This window comes from Macrobrachium nipponense, chromosome 26, assembly GCF_015104395.2.
Source record: "Macrobrachium nipponense isolate FS-2020 chromosome 26, ASM1510439v2, whole genome shotgun sequence".
Taxonomy (NCBI): Eukaryota; Metazoa; Arthropoda; class Malacostraca; order Decapoda; family Palaemonidae; genus Macrobrachium; species Macrobrachium nipponense.
The window spans coordinates 69,792,483-69,809,133 of record NC_087215.1 but is presented as its reverse complement, the minus strand read 5'-3'; the positions used below and the strand labels follow the sequence as shown (position 1 = coordinate 69,809,133).

Below are 16,651 nucleotides of genomic sequence, written 5' to 3'. Positions count from 1 at the left end.
TACCCGTTCTACCCTTGTACGAAGCTTACGACCGTCCCAGCTGCCGCTAGTTACCTTCCTATTGTTAAAGGACCTCAGGTTTGTATAGTTAGGAAAAATGCAATTTTCGACAAATTGTCATTTTCTCCTATATCTAACACTACTCCTTATCCTCTTCGCCTGTTCCACAATCCTGGCTTTTCACACTCTCATAAGGCCCATTCCCCACACTCATCATTACCCATACATATTCAACAAAAATCCTGTCAAAAAGCTACCCAACTCTCTTGACCCAGACTCTCTTGTTATCCCCATACTTTGCCTCACAATACCTTTCATATTCCTTAAAAAAATCCCCTATGTCCCTACTACCATATTCCTCGTATTGTGCACATCTAGGTATCTTTCTCATATATACAGCCTTTCGTACTTCCCGCTCACTCTCACTTTCGCTACTAACATTCTGATCCCTCTTAACCTCGTCCGAATACAGCGAATCAACTTCCATACTAACATCCATGCTCCTGATTATGCTCTTCTTACCCTTCTTTCTACCCACCTGTTTCCACTCACCACTATCCAAATCACTCTCAGCCCTTTCCCCAATGTATTCAGTCCTAGTCTCAATCTTGTCCGTTCATTCCTCCTAACCTCTTTCCCTTAGTTCCGTAACTTCTTTTCCTCCGCCCCTTATTATTCTGTTTCCCCCCCTTAAGGTTGTATCCATCGTCTTCTTTCCTCACCCCCTTTCTTATTCTTGGTCCTCAGGTTTATCCTTATCCTGTCTCTTTTCCCTTCTTTACCTTTACCTATCACAACAAGTCACCTTCGTCACTCGTAGTTTCATCCCCTCGCTCTTCCACTGTCTTTACCACTTCTGGCCTATCACAAGACCTAGTAGGCCTAACTCCTACAGCTCCCTCTCCCATGAACCCCTTCATCATCTCCTGCATAATCTCTTGCACTGCATTCATCACTACCCCCAATTTTTCATCCATTTTCTCAACCATTCTCTCTTCCGCTCCTTTCACTTTTTCTTTCATTTCCACTTTTGCACTCCTTAGCATTCCTCTCATTTCCTCTAACTAGCTCTTCAGCTCCTCACACTCTACCCTCAACCTCTCATTATCCACTTCCAATTGTCCTCTTACTTCCCTCTCCAACCTCAACTCCTCCTTCAGCCTCTCCACCTCACTCAATCCTTCCATCTTAAACTTTCTCACCACTCACACACACTAGCCTAGACCAATTGACCTGCAGCTGCCACACCAGCAGTCCCTGTTCGGGCGCCAAAAAATAATGTGGCGGGATCACAAAAAACAAGTAACCTCCCCACATAAACTTAACCTGTCTGGCTATCAAACCCACCCTCAATCACACTTTCCACTTAACACTACAGAATACAGCAGGACAATTGACCCATACCTACATACAGAACAAAACAACACAAACAGGTACTCACCTCTGGCTTCTGCTACTCAGGGCTAGGCTGTGCTGTCCACTGGATATAGGCTATAGGCTAGCCGACACAACCACCACCGACAACCAAGCACAAACCAACCCCCCCCCCCCCCCCCCCCCCCCGAGACCCACAACCCCACAAAAACTCAGTAACCCGACAAATCACTGCAGATGAACACCAACACCCCGAAAAAATACGACAACCACACGACTTACAGAAGTACAACAACCCGCCAAAACCAACACTGCCCCAACCACCACTAACAGACACCGAAAAATGCACCAAAAACCTTCTTAACCTCACCACAACCAGACAGACACATGCACAACCCCAAAATCTATCAAATAACACCCAAACAACGAAACACCAAAGGATAACCGCTGCCAAACCGACACTGACTTGACCAGACCCCTCACTGCTTACGACTCTCGTAACAGACTTCCATTGACTTCCCACAGAGCGCCACAACAGACATACTTCTGACCGCCATTTAACCACTCCCATTCATTCCTCCACCAATCTCTCTCTCTCTCACACACAACCTTTGGAGATGTTGTTAAATATAAACTATCATTACTCTTCCATAACATAATTTTTACATTTCAGTATTGTGATTGGTCATACAATGTTCAGTGCAATATTGTTGGTCCAACTGTTACAGTACCACCACTAACCTCACCGCAGCCTCCTCCAACAAATGAACCAGAATGTGCCTATACATGTAAGTTTTCTTAATTACTGCAGTACAGTTGAACTCTAGGTAATGCAATTTCATTACTAAATCTTTAGTATGTTTAATGTTGGACTAAAGTAAAGACATTAATGCTATTGAAGCAAAAATGAATGTTCAGCCTTTTCTTTTATGAATAAATGAAAATCTTAGTGAAAAATTTTGTTTTTTTAGCAATTACTGTAATATATACTGCTCCATGGAAAGGTTTACTAGACTAACTTGCTGTAGGCAAGCCTTCCCAATTGCTCAGCAGTCATTACTAATAATGCTTTCCGCACTATCAGGTCTAGTGTTTACAGTAATTTAACATCTGGGTAAAATATATGCAGGAATTATTAATCTGAAGGTATGACAGGAATTATTAAATTGAAAGCCTTATTATTTTATTCTAAAATATGCCTTTTTCCATAATGTTATTTACTTCCTTTAATTGTTTGTGAGAAATTAAACTCTGATTGGCTTTGCAAATTTATTGATCACGGTTTATGATGCTAGTGTATGAATTCATTTTAAGCTGAATACTTGTATTTTTATTGTAGTATGCTCTAAAAATGGGGAAACAAAAAAAATAAAAATAGTGTCAAAATGATGAGTTCAAGGTAGCCAAAAAATTTTGAATGTAAATGCTATCATCAAAATTTCTAAGGGTTACAAAATTTAAGTAATTTATGGTAAATGTCAAAATAGATTTGCAGTTATAAATACAATATCTAGAAGGAGCAGACGATGAGTGCCCAAAAGATTAACATCAGGAAACATTCAATTTGCTGAAAAGTAATACTACAGGGATACCGGGTAACAAGACAGAAACTGTAGACATCAGATGAGACCTGGGATATTGAATAAAGAATAGACAAAAGCAAAAAGTAATTATAAGAAACTTCGAGGAGATGAGAAAGTGAAGTGAAATTATGCACAAGAAGAGATAGGAGAAAATGTCTAGAAAAAGAATTGTATGATGCCAAGAGTCATGTATTTAGGGAGTTTCTTTGATGTCAAGGAATTCGCAGAATTATCAGTGAAATGTCCATAACAAGAAAAAAAAGAAACTACCTCTTGCAAGGAGGAATGGGTTAGTGATATGATGATTAGTACAAATGCTTGACAGGACTTTTTGTGAGCTCTTGAATATACCAGAGGCTGAAGGAGATCAGAATAGTATACATACTCATAAATGAACTCGTTGTTTTGTAGTGGAATTGATAATAAAAAAACATTTCAGATGAAAAGCACCGAACTATGATTGAATCATGATGATGATTTTAACTGAAAATTTCCACTTTGATAACAAGTCTTGCTCTAGTAAGATCTACTGTAAACCCTTGTAACAGTCTACAGTTTCACTATTGATAGCTAATCATTCCTTAAAGTCAGGGTAATTTTAGACTGTTAACTCATCCATTGTAATCTGCTGATAGGGAATGAATCTTTTTGGTTATGCACATTTATAGTTTTTTCCAGATTCGAGATGCTGAGGGTAGTAACTTCAGCATACCATGCTAGCTTTTTCTCTGGTATATCTAGAGTTTATTTATACTTGAAAAATGAGCTACAGGGATTTTTCACCGGGAGACACAAGTCTTCCCCCAGAAATAGATTTTTCCCTTGTCAAAATCCCTTTTATGATCCTGTTGCTTACTATTTTAACTAAAAATTATATATACACTTCATTCAGAGGTCATATACTACAGGCATTCTGATAGATGGATAGCAAAAAATAACCTTCTTCTGTGGATAGGATGGGTTGACGAAAAATGTTACACATTCAGCCTCAAGGACACTAATGTTAAATTTCTGAAAATTACCTAGGATAAAAACAGCATCTTTGCTGCCAGGAAATACTGTATGGTAATTATTCAAGGAAAAAAATTAGTCCAAGTGAAATATGTACAAGTTTTACCTAAATTATGCACAAAAAAGTATCTTGAACATCAAGTAACTAAAACTAAAAAAAATAATTTACAATCAGTTGAGATTTCAACATAATTTTTGGTTTGTTGCAGTTGTGTGCCCATCAGATGGTCTTTGGGCAGATCCTTGTGATTGTCAGAAATACTATCAATGCTCTCATGGCAATGGCTATCACTATTCTTGTGGAGATGGTACACTATGGTTCCAGAGTATAATGGTGTGTCAGCATCAGTCTCTTGTATATTTGGATGAAAATTTGTTTATAAGACAAGAAATAATCATGTTATAGTGAAATATATTCATCTTACAAATCCATTATTTACGATGGCCTCAATTTTTGGGTCTTTATGAGTCCTAGATACCCATTCTTGATATGAAAGATGATGATCATGAGCTGGCTGAGTGTTAGTTCATTGCATGTTCAGGAATTTTTGCCAAATTTGAAGAAAACTAGTCTTCGATGATGAGCTGCTTTTTCTAGCCATGGATGGTGCGGCTTCTCTGCAATACAGTTGTTAATGCTCTCAACAATGAAAATGGTCTGACTGGATGTACATATAGCCAAACTTCCAGTGTGGTGATCATGAAGGAACCTCCTGGTAGTATTGCATCCAGTGAGGGAACCTGCCAAATTTGGGCTCTGGTTTTGTTAATTTCATGTAACATCAAACGAAAGAAACATATCTCATAAGACATGTCTAAATGGACAGGTCAGATGGAGCTAGTACTGTAGAAGTTGTGTCCCCTGTCCCTGTTTGTGAGACATGCCTGAGGTGTTGGAGGATGATCTGGTAGCACCACACTGGTGTCAGTAGTGACATGTTGCAGTCACTGTCTTGACCTCTCTGATGGCAGTAAAAAAACAAGCACTGTTGTACTTTAGTAGTGCATCTTTGAATATAGGCAAACCCCAGGTTACGACGGGTTTTCTTGAGACGCATTGTAACCCGAAAATTGTCGTAAGCCGCAACTTCATAGAAGATCCTAAGAAAACCTTACTTTTAATGCTTTGGGTGCATTGAAAACTCTGTAAACTATATTCTCAATGCATTTTTCATCAAAAAAACCTTCAAATATTAATTATTTTGCGTTTTTGGTGTCATATTTCTTCTGCCAGATGAGCGTTGTAGGCGTCGTAACCCTGGAACATGCGTTGTAGCCCTGTAAATAATTTCTGAATATAATTGAAAAGCCCCTTAACCTCGGAACGTCGTAAGCCGAACCCGTCGTAACCCGGGGACTGCCTACTAGTTAAATATCAAAGTTTGCCAATAGGCTTGCAACAGGCATACTTTTGTCTCTTTGTAACATGAATTGTGCACATATACAAGAAATGTAGTAATCTAAAACTGTTGTAATCACAAAAATGTTATTGTTAGTATACAATAAGGTTTTGTACATACTTACCTGGCAGATATATACTTAGCTATACGTCTCTGACGTCATGACAGAATTCAAAACTCGCGGCACACGCGACAGGTAGGTCAGGTGATCTACCTTACCCGCCGCTGGGTGGCGGATGTATGAACCAATCTCCCTTTCCAGCCAGATTTTTCTCTTCCACCTGTCTCCTGAGGGGAGGCTGGGCGGGCCATCAATCGTATATATCTGCCAGGTAAGTATGTACAAAACCTTATTGTATACTAACAATAACATTTTTGTACATGAACTTTCTTGTCAGATATATACTTAGCTGATTGACACCCTTGGTGGAGGGAAAGAGACAGCAATATTAACATGGAAAAAGGGGGAAACAACACCTGTTGTAGGATGTAAAATACAACCTTGGTTCTTACCTGTTTAGGCAGAAGACTTCATAGTTACTGTCTATTAGTCTGCGTTGCCTGAAGAGCTTCAGCGAGGGCGTGACCTACAGCTGACAGACTCTTTGGGTCTATCAAAGGGATTTGGTATCCGCTTACTTGATAGAATCCGAGCAGGATCTTGTCAAAGGGGATTCGCCCTCTTATATGACAGAACCTAACCATTATCATTGCAAGGAGCTCAAACATAAACTGATCACCTAACCAATCTAATCATTGTTAGACATACGACATGAAAGAGATGCCTACCCGCATGCTCTTTCAAACAACCAAAAAACTTACAAACTAAACAAGGGGGAAAAAATACACTACAAAGGATATGTCTCAGCTCCCTGCCCCAGCACCGAATCCGCCGATACATATGGGCCTAACGCAAAGCACTTTTCATACGTGATTTTGACGTCTCTCAGATAGTGGTTCGCAAAGACTGAGTTGCAACGCCAGAATGTTGCTTTCATAATATTACTCGGGGACATGTTTTTATTGAAAGTTAATGAAGTGGCAATAGCTCTTACCTCATGAGCTTTGACCTTCAGAAGCTTGAATTGACTTTCATCACATGTCACATGTGCTTCTTTCACCAGGCTTCTTATGAAGAAAGAAAGCGCATTCTTAGATAGAGCCCTCCTTGGATCTCTTACAGAGCACCAAAGGTTGACATCATTGCCCTTAAGTTTCTTCTTCCTCTGAAGATAAAACTTTAGACTTCGTACTGGGCAAAGTGACCTCTCTGCTTCCTCGCCTACTAAGGCAGATAAACCTTGGATTTCAAAACTCCTAGGCCAAGGATTTGAAGGGTTCTCGTTCTTGGCCAAGAACGAAGGTAGGAAGGCACAGATCGCTGCATCTCCTTTGAACCCCACTCTCCCTTCTATTGCATGGAGCTCACTAATCCTTTTTGCGGAAGCCAATGCCATGAGAAAAAGTGTCTTTCTCGTGAGGTCTCTAAAAGAGGCAGACTGAGGCGGTTCGAACTTAGGGGACCTAAGGAAACGCAGCACTACATCCAGATTCCAACTCGGAATCTCTGACGAAACCTTTTTGGATGTTTCAAAAGATCTTATTAGATCATGAAGGTCTTTGTTTTCTGAAATGTTTAGGTCTCTGTGCCTAAACACTGCAGCCAGCATGCTATGATATCCTTTAATGGTTGATACCGCCAGTCCACCTTTTTCCCTAAGGAAAAGTAAGAAGTCTGCTAATTGGGTTACAGAGGTACTGGAAGAGGAAAGGTGATGGTTCCTACACCACTGCCGAAAGACGTCCCACTTCGATTGGTAGACTCTAAGGGTAGAGGGCCTTCTTGCTGCTGCGATAGCCGTTGCAGCTCTTGCCGAAAATCCTCTCGCTCTGACCAAACTTTTGACAGTCTGAAGCCAGTCAGACCGAGAGCGGGGAGGTTTCTGTGATACCTGTCGAAGTGGGGTTGTCTGAGCAGATCGATCCTCTGTGGTAAGGATCTCGGATTGTCTACTAACCATTCCAGTACCTCTGTGAACCAGACTTGTGCGGGCCAGAAAGGGGCTATCAACGTCATCCTTGCTGCCTCCGATTCTGCAAACTTCTTGAGAGTTTCTCCCAGTATCTTGAAGGGAGGAAAAGCATATGTGTCTAGGCCCTTCCAATCTAGGAGAAAGGCATCTATTGACACTGCTCGGGTCTGATATAGGAGAGCAGTAGTTGTCTATCCTCGCATTCTTGGCTGTGGCGAAGAGGTCTATGTGAGGCCTGCCCCATAGTCTCCACAGGTCCCGGCAAACATCCTCGTGAAGAGTCCACTCCGCCGGCAGGACTTGATCTTTCCTGCTCAGGAGGTCTGCTCTGACGTTCTTTTCTCCCTGTACGAACCTGGTAAGGAGACAAATCTTCCTTTCCTCTGCCCACAGCAGAAGGTCTTTTGCTGTCTCGTACAGGGAGAAGGAGTGAGTTCCCCCCTGCTTCCTGATGTATGCCAGGGCCGTGGTGTTGTCCGAGTTTATCTGAACTGTCGAAGCTAGGATGTAGGGCTCGAATGCTTTCAAAGCTAGCCAAACAGCCATCAGCTCTTTCTTGTTGATGTGCCAGGTCACCTGTTCCTCCTTCCAGGTGCCTGACACTTCTCTTGAGCCGAGCGTTGCTCCCCAACCTGTTTCCGACGCGTCGGAAAACAACACTTGGTTGGGGTTCGGAATGTGAAGGGACATCCCTTCTGCAAACCTGAGAGGGTTCGCCCACCAAGAGAGGTCCTTCTTGATTTCTCTTGAAATCTTGAAGGAGAACTCTAGGTTTTGAGAAATACAACGCCAGTTCCGATGTAGAAAGAACTGGAGAGGTCTGAGGTGCAACCTTCCTAGAGAAAGGAGTTGCTCCAACGAGGAGAGTGTCCCCAGCAAACTCATCCACTCCCTCGCTGTGCATACGTCTTTCTCTAGAAAGGCTGTGACTTTCTCTGAACATCGGGCTATCCTTTCTGGAGATGGAAAAGCCCGAAAATCCAGAGAAACCATCCGAATCCCCAGATAGATACGATCTTGACTGGGGATTAACTGAGACTTTTGAAAGTTCACCAAAAGTCCCAGAGAACTCGCCATGAAAAGGGTCTTTTGTAGGTCCTCCAAACATCTTTTCTGTGACTTGGCTCTGATAAGCCAGTCGTCCAAGTAAAGGGACACCCTCACTCCCTCCAAATGTAGCCATCTTGCTACATTATTCATTAGTCCTGTGAAAACCTGAGGGGCTGTTGAAAGGCCGAAACACAAGGCCCTGAATTGGAATATCCTTCCTCCCATCATGAACCTGAGGTATTTCCTTGAAGAAGGGTGGATCGGCACATGGAAGTAAGCGTCCTGAAGATCTAGGGACACCATCCAATCCCCTGGACGAAGAGCCGCCAACACTGAGGATGTCGTCTCCATGGCGAACTTCCTCTTTTCTACAAAGAAATTCAGGGCGCTTACATCCAGAACCGGTCTCCATCCTCCTGAGGCTTTTGGAACTAGGAAAAGGCGGTTGTAAAAGCCCGCTGAGCATGGGTCGCTCACTAGCTCTATCGCCTCTTTCTCTAGCATTTGTTCTACTGCCAGAGTAAGAGCTTGGCTCATGATGGGATCCCTGTACTTGGCCACCAACTCCCTCGGAGTTGTCGTCAAAGGTGGTCTTGCTGAGAAGGGAATCAGATATCCTTTCCGGATAATCGAGAGGAACCAGTTGTCCACTCCTCTCTGTGCCCAGACTTCTGCGAATCTTAGTAGCCTGGCACCTACTGATGTCTGGAGGACTTCTTTCCTACTTTTTCGCTCTGGTAGAGCGAGAGAAGGATCTTCCTCTCTTGAAGGATCTATTACCTCTTGAGGTAGAGGCTCTAGAAGGAGGGCCCCCTCGAAAGGGCTCCTGTCTAGCTGGAGTCTCCTTCTTAGTCTTAGTCTGGAAGGTCGTTCTAGGTTTCCGGGCCGACTGAGCGAGCATATCTTGAGTAGCCTTCGCGGAGATAGCTCCAGAGATGTCCTGTATTATCTTCTTTGGACAGAGAAGAGGCGAAAGTTGCGAATATAGTAGCGAGGCTCTCTGAGCATGAGAGACTGACTTGGTCAGAAAAGAGCAGAAGACCGATCTTTTCTTAATAACCCCTGCTCCAAACAGGGAGGCTACTTCGCTAGATCCATCTCTCACTGCCTTGTCCATGCACGTAAGTACACTGTTGAGATCCTCGGGCGAAAGGGAATCCGGGTTCTGAGTCCTTTTAGCTAAGACCCCCAACGACCAGTCAAGGAAGTTGAAGACTTCCAAGACTCTGAACATTCCCTTCAACAGGTGGTCGAGCTCGTTCATCGCCCAGATAGTCTTAGCAGACAAGAGGGCCGAGCGTCGGGAGGCATCCACCAGTGAAGAGAAGTCCGCGTCTGCAGATGAGGGAAGACCCAGGCCTAGGGGTTCTCCAGACTCATACCGAAGAACCTTCGGCTTCTTTACAAGAGCAGGCGGACTTCTCTAAAGAAGTGCGCCTATCCTGTGAGGAGTGTCTGGCAGCCGTCTGGCGCCTATCAGGAGAAGCCAAAGCTTCGGGAGAGCTCCTATCGAAGGCGTCCTTCCTACTCCGATGAGGGAGTCCTCTGTAATCTTGTAGTCTGTCCCAAGATACACGGGAGTCCAAAGGGGAGCGCCTGCTAGGAGAGGAGAGCCTACTATGCTCAAGGCGCCTACCAGACTCCATGCGCCTGTCAAGAGGAGAGCGGCTGCCTGGCGAACTGCGCCTAAAATGAGAGGAGCGCCTGCTAGGCTCTTGGCGCCTACCAACAGGAGAGTGAATCCCTGGAGAAGAGCGCCTACTAGGAGACAGGCGTCTACCATGATCCAAATAGCTAGATCGAGAAGCGTGGGTCTCTGCAAAAGCTTGTCTACCAGCAGAGAAGCTTCTTTCAGGCTCTTTACGCCTGACCTGAACAGAGCGGCTAACAGGCGAATAGCGCCTATCAGGAGAGTAGCGCCTATCTTCAACACAGAGCTTGGCAGCAGGAGAGCGGCTACTTGGGGAGTAGCGCCTACCAGGCTCTAATCGTCTGACATAAGGAGAGATCCTGTCTCTAGAAGTGTCCATGCAGGGGGAGGCTCTCTTATCTGGAGATTGGAGGTTCTTCGGAAAGGAGCGAGAAGAAGAAGCTGTGCGCTTATCCTTAGAAGAGCGCCTACTAGGAGCTTGATCCCGTTCCACGGGAGAAATGAAGTCGCCAGGAGATAGCTTCCTGGGAGATTGGCGCCTGGAAGACGACTGGCGTCTGCCAAGGGAAGAGCGCCTCATTCTATCCGCTGGTACAGGAGAGAGAGCAGACTCCGACTGAGAAGGCAACGCAGGAGAAGGTAGCCTAGACTTCTTGACGGGGAGAGAGACGTCCTTCTTACGACGAGCGCCTCCCGCCAATGAGCCCGCAAGAGCCGAAATCTGAGCTTGCAGCCCCGCAAGAATCCGAGCCGGAGATCTTGCAAACTCCTCCACAGGGGACGAGGATCGAAGCCTACTCTGAGGCGAGTACTCCAGATCCCTCCTGGGTTTCTTGATGTCCACTTCAGGATCCTCTGGAAAACACTCCGGGCTGGAAGGAAGGGCGCAAGGAGCCTTCCAGGCTCTCTTCAACGGTCGAGAGGAATCCGAGGCGCTCCATCCTCTTCTAGGAGAAGGTGATGAAGAAGAAGAGAAGCATTGTCGTAAAACCTCCTTCTTGGCGCGAATTAAGGCAGCCTGGGAACGAACATCAGGATCTACCGAGGGGACGCCTGATCGGTGGGGGTTCTCCCTAACCTTCCTGCGGCTGTTGACTTTCCTCCTCCACTGGGACTGGGAGTCTGGAAGAGGTCTAGGCCTGGAAGCATTAAGGAGCCGATCAGACGCACCCTCCACTGCACTGGGGGCACTGCACAAATCACTTGCACTATCACTCTTACCTTGCAACGAACGAATTTTCTTCTCCATGCTATGGATCGTGGCTCTCATGGTTGCCACTTCCGAAGGTGTATCTGTGGGTTCGATGCAGGGAGCAGGAGCTGAAATGGGAGAAGGATCTAGTGCTACGACAGGATTATCTACTTCTACCTCGCTAATACGAGACTTACTAGAACTTCTAGACGAAGCTTTCCTCACCCTGTCTTTCTCCAACGCCCTTAAGTAGGAAGAAAGAGACTTCCATTCACTCTCATCCAACTTCTCACATTCATTACAAGGGTTAATAAAGGAACATTCATTACCCCTACACTTCAAGCATACTGTGTGAGGATCTACCGTTGCTTTCGGTAGCCTCACCTTGCATTCATCCATAGAACACACCCTAAACATAGCAGATTTCTTAACCTCTACATCAGACATCTTGAAATCAAAGAAAAATCCAAACCAATATCCAAAATACCAATCCACAAGCGCGTATGCCAAGCCAACAAGATCAGGTACTTCACCGAAAGTCAGTCCAAAGAGATCCAAGGCAACGAGAAACGAATTTAACTATCAGGAGGTAACGACCACAGGTGTAGTCGACACCGGCGACAGAAAAAATCTGGCTGGAAAGGGAGATTGGTTCATACATCCGCCACCCAGCGGCGGGTAAGGTAGATCACCTGACCTACCTGTCGCGTGTGCCGCGAGTTTTGAATTCTGTCGTGACGTCAGAGATGTATAGCTAAGTATATATCTGACAGGAAAGTTCATGTACAAAACTGCAAAATAATCAGATATGTTTCAAGTTCAGCTCATTGTGATTTTAATCATAATTAGTAGTTAAAAAAATTACTGCTGTGTATAATATTAGCTACCGACAACTTTTTAAAGTAGTTAATAGTACAGTGGACCCCCCGTATTCGCGTTCTCCGGATTTGCGGACTCACACATTCGCAGATTTCTCTCGGGAATGTTTCCTTGCATTATTCGCGGAAAATTCGCGCATTCGCGGTATTTTTCTTTGAGAAATATCCACAAATTCCTGGTTTTTGTTATCAATTTCATCATAAAATGCACTTTTTGTGATAAAACTATTAAAAAAACCAAGTATGAAAATTTTTAGTGGTTTTTCTTAAGTTTTAACTAACAAAATAGGGTGTTTTTAGCGTTTTTATAGGGGTTCCAAACATTTGCGGATTCTAACTATTCGTGGGGGGGTCTGGTACGCATCCCCCGCGAATACGGGGAGACCACTGTATTAGGTAATATCTACAGTACTTTGAGGTTTTCTTAGTTTAGTTTACTGGCACCATTTTCACCAAAACCTCCAATTAGCACCGACAGCCTAGCCCAACGTATGGGGATTTTAGCCCCAAAGAAATTTGAGGGACAACTAAATGTCTTAACCACCAGGTTCTATGCCTGGTCGGTGACCAGCTTCCACCTCGTATATGTAAGAGTTCCCGGATGCCACAGATTCCTTGTTTTACAATCTTTGATTGTTTGTTCATATGTGGAACAAACCTTCGGTGTTAACAATAGGATAAATCTTCTTGCAAATGCTGGAAACTGGTTAAAACAATCAAAGATTGTAAAGCAAGGAATCTGTGGAATCTGGCAACTCTTGCGTATACAAGGTGGAAGCTGGTCGTCGACCAAGCACAGTATCTCATGACACGTTAGTCTTTCTTTGACCACCTTGGAGAGTAGACACTAAGCTCTCCTTCCAAGTCAGTTTCTTTGTTTGCCTGTGATTCTTTATATTTTCAGTTGTGCCTATGAGTGATTGTGTTTGTCATGGAGTCTTCACGGCCTTGTGAATGCATGTGTCCGGGCCTTCAGGGTTTTCCATGCTCCAGATTTTTGGCTGCGTTAATTACAGATCCCCATACGACTTGCAGTAGGTGCCAATCTAATTTTTGTACTAGTACTAATCCCTGCCTGGAATGTCATGCCTGATCTAAGTCGCAGTGGAAGATGTTTTACAAGAAGAGGGAGCATCGCAGTTTCTACTCTTCCTTCTCGGGAGGGTTTTTCTTGTCGTTTCGACGGTTTGACTTTGTCATTTTTAAATTGACAGTCATTTTTAACTGGTTTCCAGCTGGAGCAAGAAGATTATCTTATTATTAAGACCTCAGGTTTGTTAGCTATGAAAAATACTTTATTAGAAAATTAGCCTTTTTTTCATTATTTGACATTTCATCACAGTCCTCAGTAATTAATAAATTATTTACAGAACTGCAACTGGGCAAGTCAGAGTCAGTGCACTAAACCATCTTTACCAGTGTGTGGTGGAACTGCAACATATGTGTGTACTTCTGCAACTGGCACCGTAAGTATATACTTTTAGAAATGAGAAAATGCTGAAGAAGTTTTTAAAAATCAGCTGACATAATATTATTACATTTCTATACAATGAGATGGATATTTATCTTATTAACTGATATTAATCACTGTATGTTTTCAGGTGTACATGATGTGCTCTGATGGTAGTAAAGCGAATTTCAGTTGTCCCATGAATCTTGCTTGGAGTTCATCTGCAAAGAAGTGCGTGCCTTTTTCTGACCCAAAAGTTGGTTGCTGATGTTTAGATGAAGTTTTAATGACTAAAGAGGTTGTGGGTACTGTATATTAGGTCCATAAACAGGCCATGCAATATGAGCAGTTATGGCATATAATTTTTAATGTTTTAAAACAATATTTTTGAAAATAGCATATTTTTACAGAACAGTATTTTTAAATTTTGATTTAAAACTAAGGAGATTTTTACAGAAGTTTTACATTTTAATTTAAACCTTTTTTTTTGTCACATGTAAAATTCTAAAAGCAAGCTTCCATGGTGCTCGTATAGTCATAATAGTAATCCAATATGTAATCCTTTTTACTGCATTGATAATACTTTTCTCTTTCACTTTAATGTAATTGAATGTAATGTTTCATAAAATCTCTCTGAAACCATAAAAGGAAATTTAAGGTTCTAATCTTGAAAACTGTCCTTAAAATAGTTCATTTAAATATTTCTGCATTGTCATAAAGTAGATCCATTCACTGTATTTTTAATCCGTTAATTTCTTATAAATCAGGATATTTAGGAAAAAAATCATTGGTCTATGTACAATTTACTTATGAAAAGAGTTATACAAATATACTATACAATAGAAGTTATAACACATTTTGTGAAAGAACCTTCTAAAAATAAGTACAGCATTATCAATAAATTTTTCATTTTAAGAAAACTATATACTATGCAAAACAAACTTGAATTGTAATCAGTTTATCAACTTACTGATACAGGTAACAACAAAATATTTTCCTGCCAGCAATGCACTTCCAAAAAAAAAGTGAAAATTCCAGTACATTATAACAGATTCCTGACTGGCAAGTTTGTTACAATTTATGAATATCCCCATTATTTATGGCAAAAATAAAAACTTATACCATCAAAATATTTAATTTTACTTATGCTTCAACTCTAAGATAAAATTTCAAAGGATCTAGAAAGAAATGATTATGGGCTTAAACAATATTTTTCAACTAAAAACTGCATGTGGAACAATGGAAAAAATGATCAACTTTCATGCCTGGTAGTAAACAGCTTTGTCCCTTTTGGTGTTTTATCTCTTTGAAGCACATTACATAAGAAAAGGGCCAACACCATGTTTCAAAGCTGATAATAGCAATGTTCAATTTCCTTTTTTTTGAACGAGTAATTAAAAAAAAACATGTACTTTATAAACTTGCAACAGTTCAAAATTTACAATTTCAAAAACTAAATAACTGTCATATGCCTTACCTCGCAAGTTCTTCCACCTTGTATACTGATTAATTAGCCTTTAAAAAATATCAGTATAGATAAATTATGGTACCATGCTAAAAATTTGCTTCAAATTCAGCTTATGGCCTCAGATATGTCTGGTGCTTGCCCAAGAAGGTACAGTATATAAAAGACTTTCCTTATCAACCACATCTTTACAGCTTCTTTCCTGTAATAAAAATATAATACCATTAAGAATTTTTTTGTAAGTTCAGTAAGTTCCTGAAAAAATACTGAGAATTATTCAAAGTAATACTAGGGATATTTTACAAAATTACAAGAATTATCATATAGAAATACAATAATTATGTAACATGGACATGTAATTTAAATCTATTTGCAATAATTAACAGAAAAGGTTCCTACAGGATTCTAAAATAAACAAATACAATTTGAGCTTACTTGAGATTATAATCAAAGTAAAACTGCTCCCAATGGCCTCGAAGTCTTTGCTTTAGTGGAGCATTGGGTTCAACAAATGCTCCTCTAGTGGCTGATCGTGCCATAAGAGTATAGCGATCTACCACGTTACCATGGTCAGTGGTAATAGCACGGATGGTATTTACGTTCCTGTTGAGAGGACAGTTGTTGGTGTCAAGTAACAATCTGAACTGGTCAAGGACAATGTACAATGTATATAAAGGAGAAAATGACAAATTTTTAATCAATTTGTATTTTTCATAACTAACAAACCTGAGGTCTTAACATTAGGAAAATATTCCAAGGGCCAATGGGAAATCTGGTACAATAAAGAAAGAAAGAAAGAAAGAAAAAAAAATTGTGATCCAGGGACTATTGGCATCTGTACCTACTAAGGGGTATTGGTAATTCCTACAATGCCCTGGTCATCCCATGACCTTACTAGTTACTTTCTTACCAACTTTAAGAGAGGATATGATTGCTCTATATCTCTTAAAGCTGGTTTAGTTTGCCTGTTTTTTCCTATCTTTCTTTGCTGCCTTTTCTCTGGGTGCTCTTGGTGTGTGTGATCTGGTAGGTTTGAGTAAGTGGTGAGATCATGGAGAATTTTGCTTCACCAACAGAACTTTCTTTGGGATTTTGCAAGAAAGAAAGGAAATCTCCCAGAATGAGTGTGTTTACTTGTTCGAGATTCTTGATGTCGGTGTCTATGGATCCTCACCCTTCATGCAGTAGGTGCAGAGAAAATGGAGAGGGGGAACATCTCCATCTCTGTCGCATGTTTCAGCCCCCCAATGTGCAGAGGATGGAAGGAATGTGGGTAGCTTTAGGCCAAACAAACTGCATGATGAAAATATTTATAATACATATTTTTTTATCAAATATTTTATGAAGCCATGATATTTTTAAAAATATTAGAGGAAGAAGTCAAGAATCATTGCATATCTTGCGTGCAATCACAACCAGGCCACTTTCCACTTGAAACCTCTCATAAATGGGTAGCAAGCTTCCTTGTCTACCAGAGACAAAAGGGCCTCTCAGTTTCAGGGGTGCAAGGTACAGAGCCGACTTTACTCAAGTCTTCCGGCTGAAGGAGGTCAACCTATCAGTC

General features: G+C 41.9%; 2 protein-coding genes across 2 annotated transcripts in view; one reads left to right on the top strand and one right to left on the bottom strand.

The window, feature by feature from the left end:
• Positions 1–14,474, top strand: part of LOC135200375 (probable chitinase 10) — a 73,411-nt gene extending 58,937 nt beyond the window's left edge. The window contains exons 20-23 of the mRNA XM_064228991.1: positions 2,048–2,162; positions 4,178–4,302; positions 13,543–13,638; positions 13,774–14,474. Coding sequence (XP_064085061.1) covers positions 2,048–2,162; positions 4,178–4,302; positions 13,543–13,638; positions 13,774–13,890 — 453 coding nt within the window. The 3' untranslated portion in view covers positions 13,891–14,474. The remainder of the gene's footprint in view (positions 1–2,047; positions 2,163–4,177; positions 4,303–13,542; positions 13,639–13,773) is intronic.
• The window catches only part of LOC135200379 (uncharacterized aarF domain-containing protein kinase 5-like), a 46,109-nt gene continuing 43,867 nt past the window's right edge, over positions 14,410–16,651 (bottom strand). Inside the window, exons 5-6 of the mRNA XM_064228994.1 lie at positions 15,523–15,690; positions 14,410–15,289 (exon numbers count right to left, since the gene is read on the bottom strand). Coding sequence (XP_064085064.1) covers positions 15,196–15,289; positions 15,523–15,690 — 262 coding nt within the window. The 3' untranslated portion in view covers positions 14,410–15,195. The remainder of the gene's footprint in view (positions 15,290–15,522; positions 15,691–16,651) is intronic.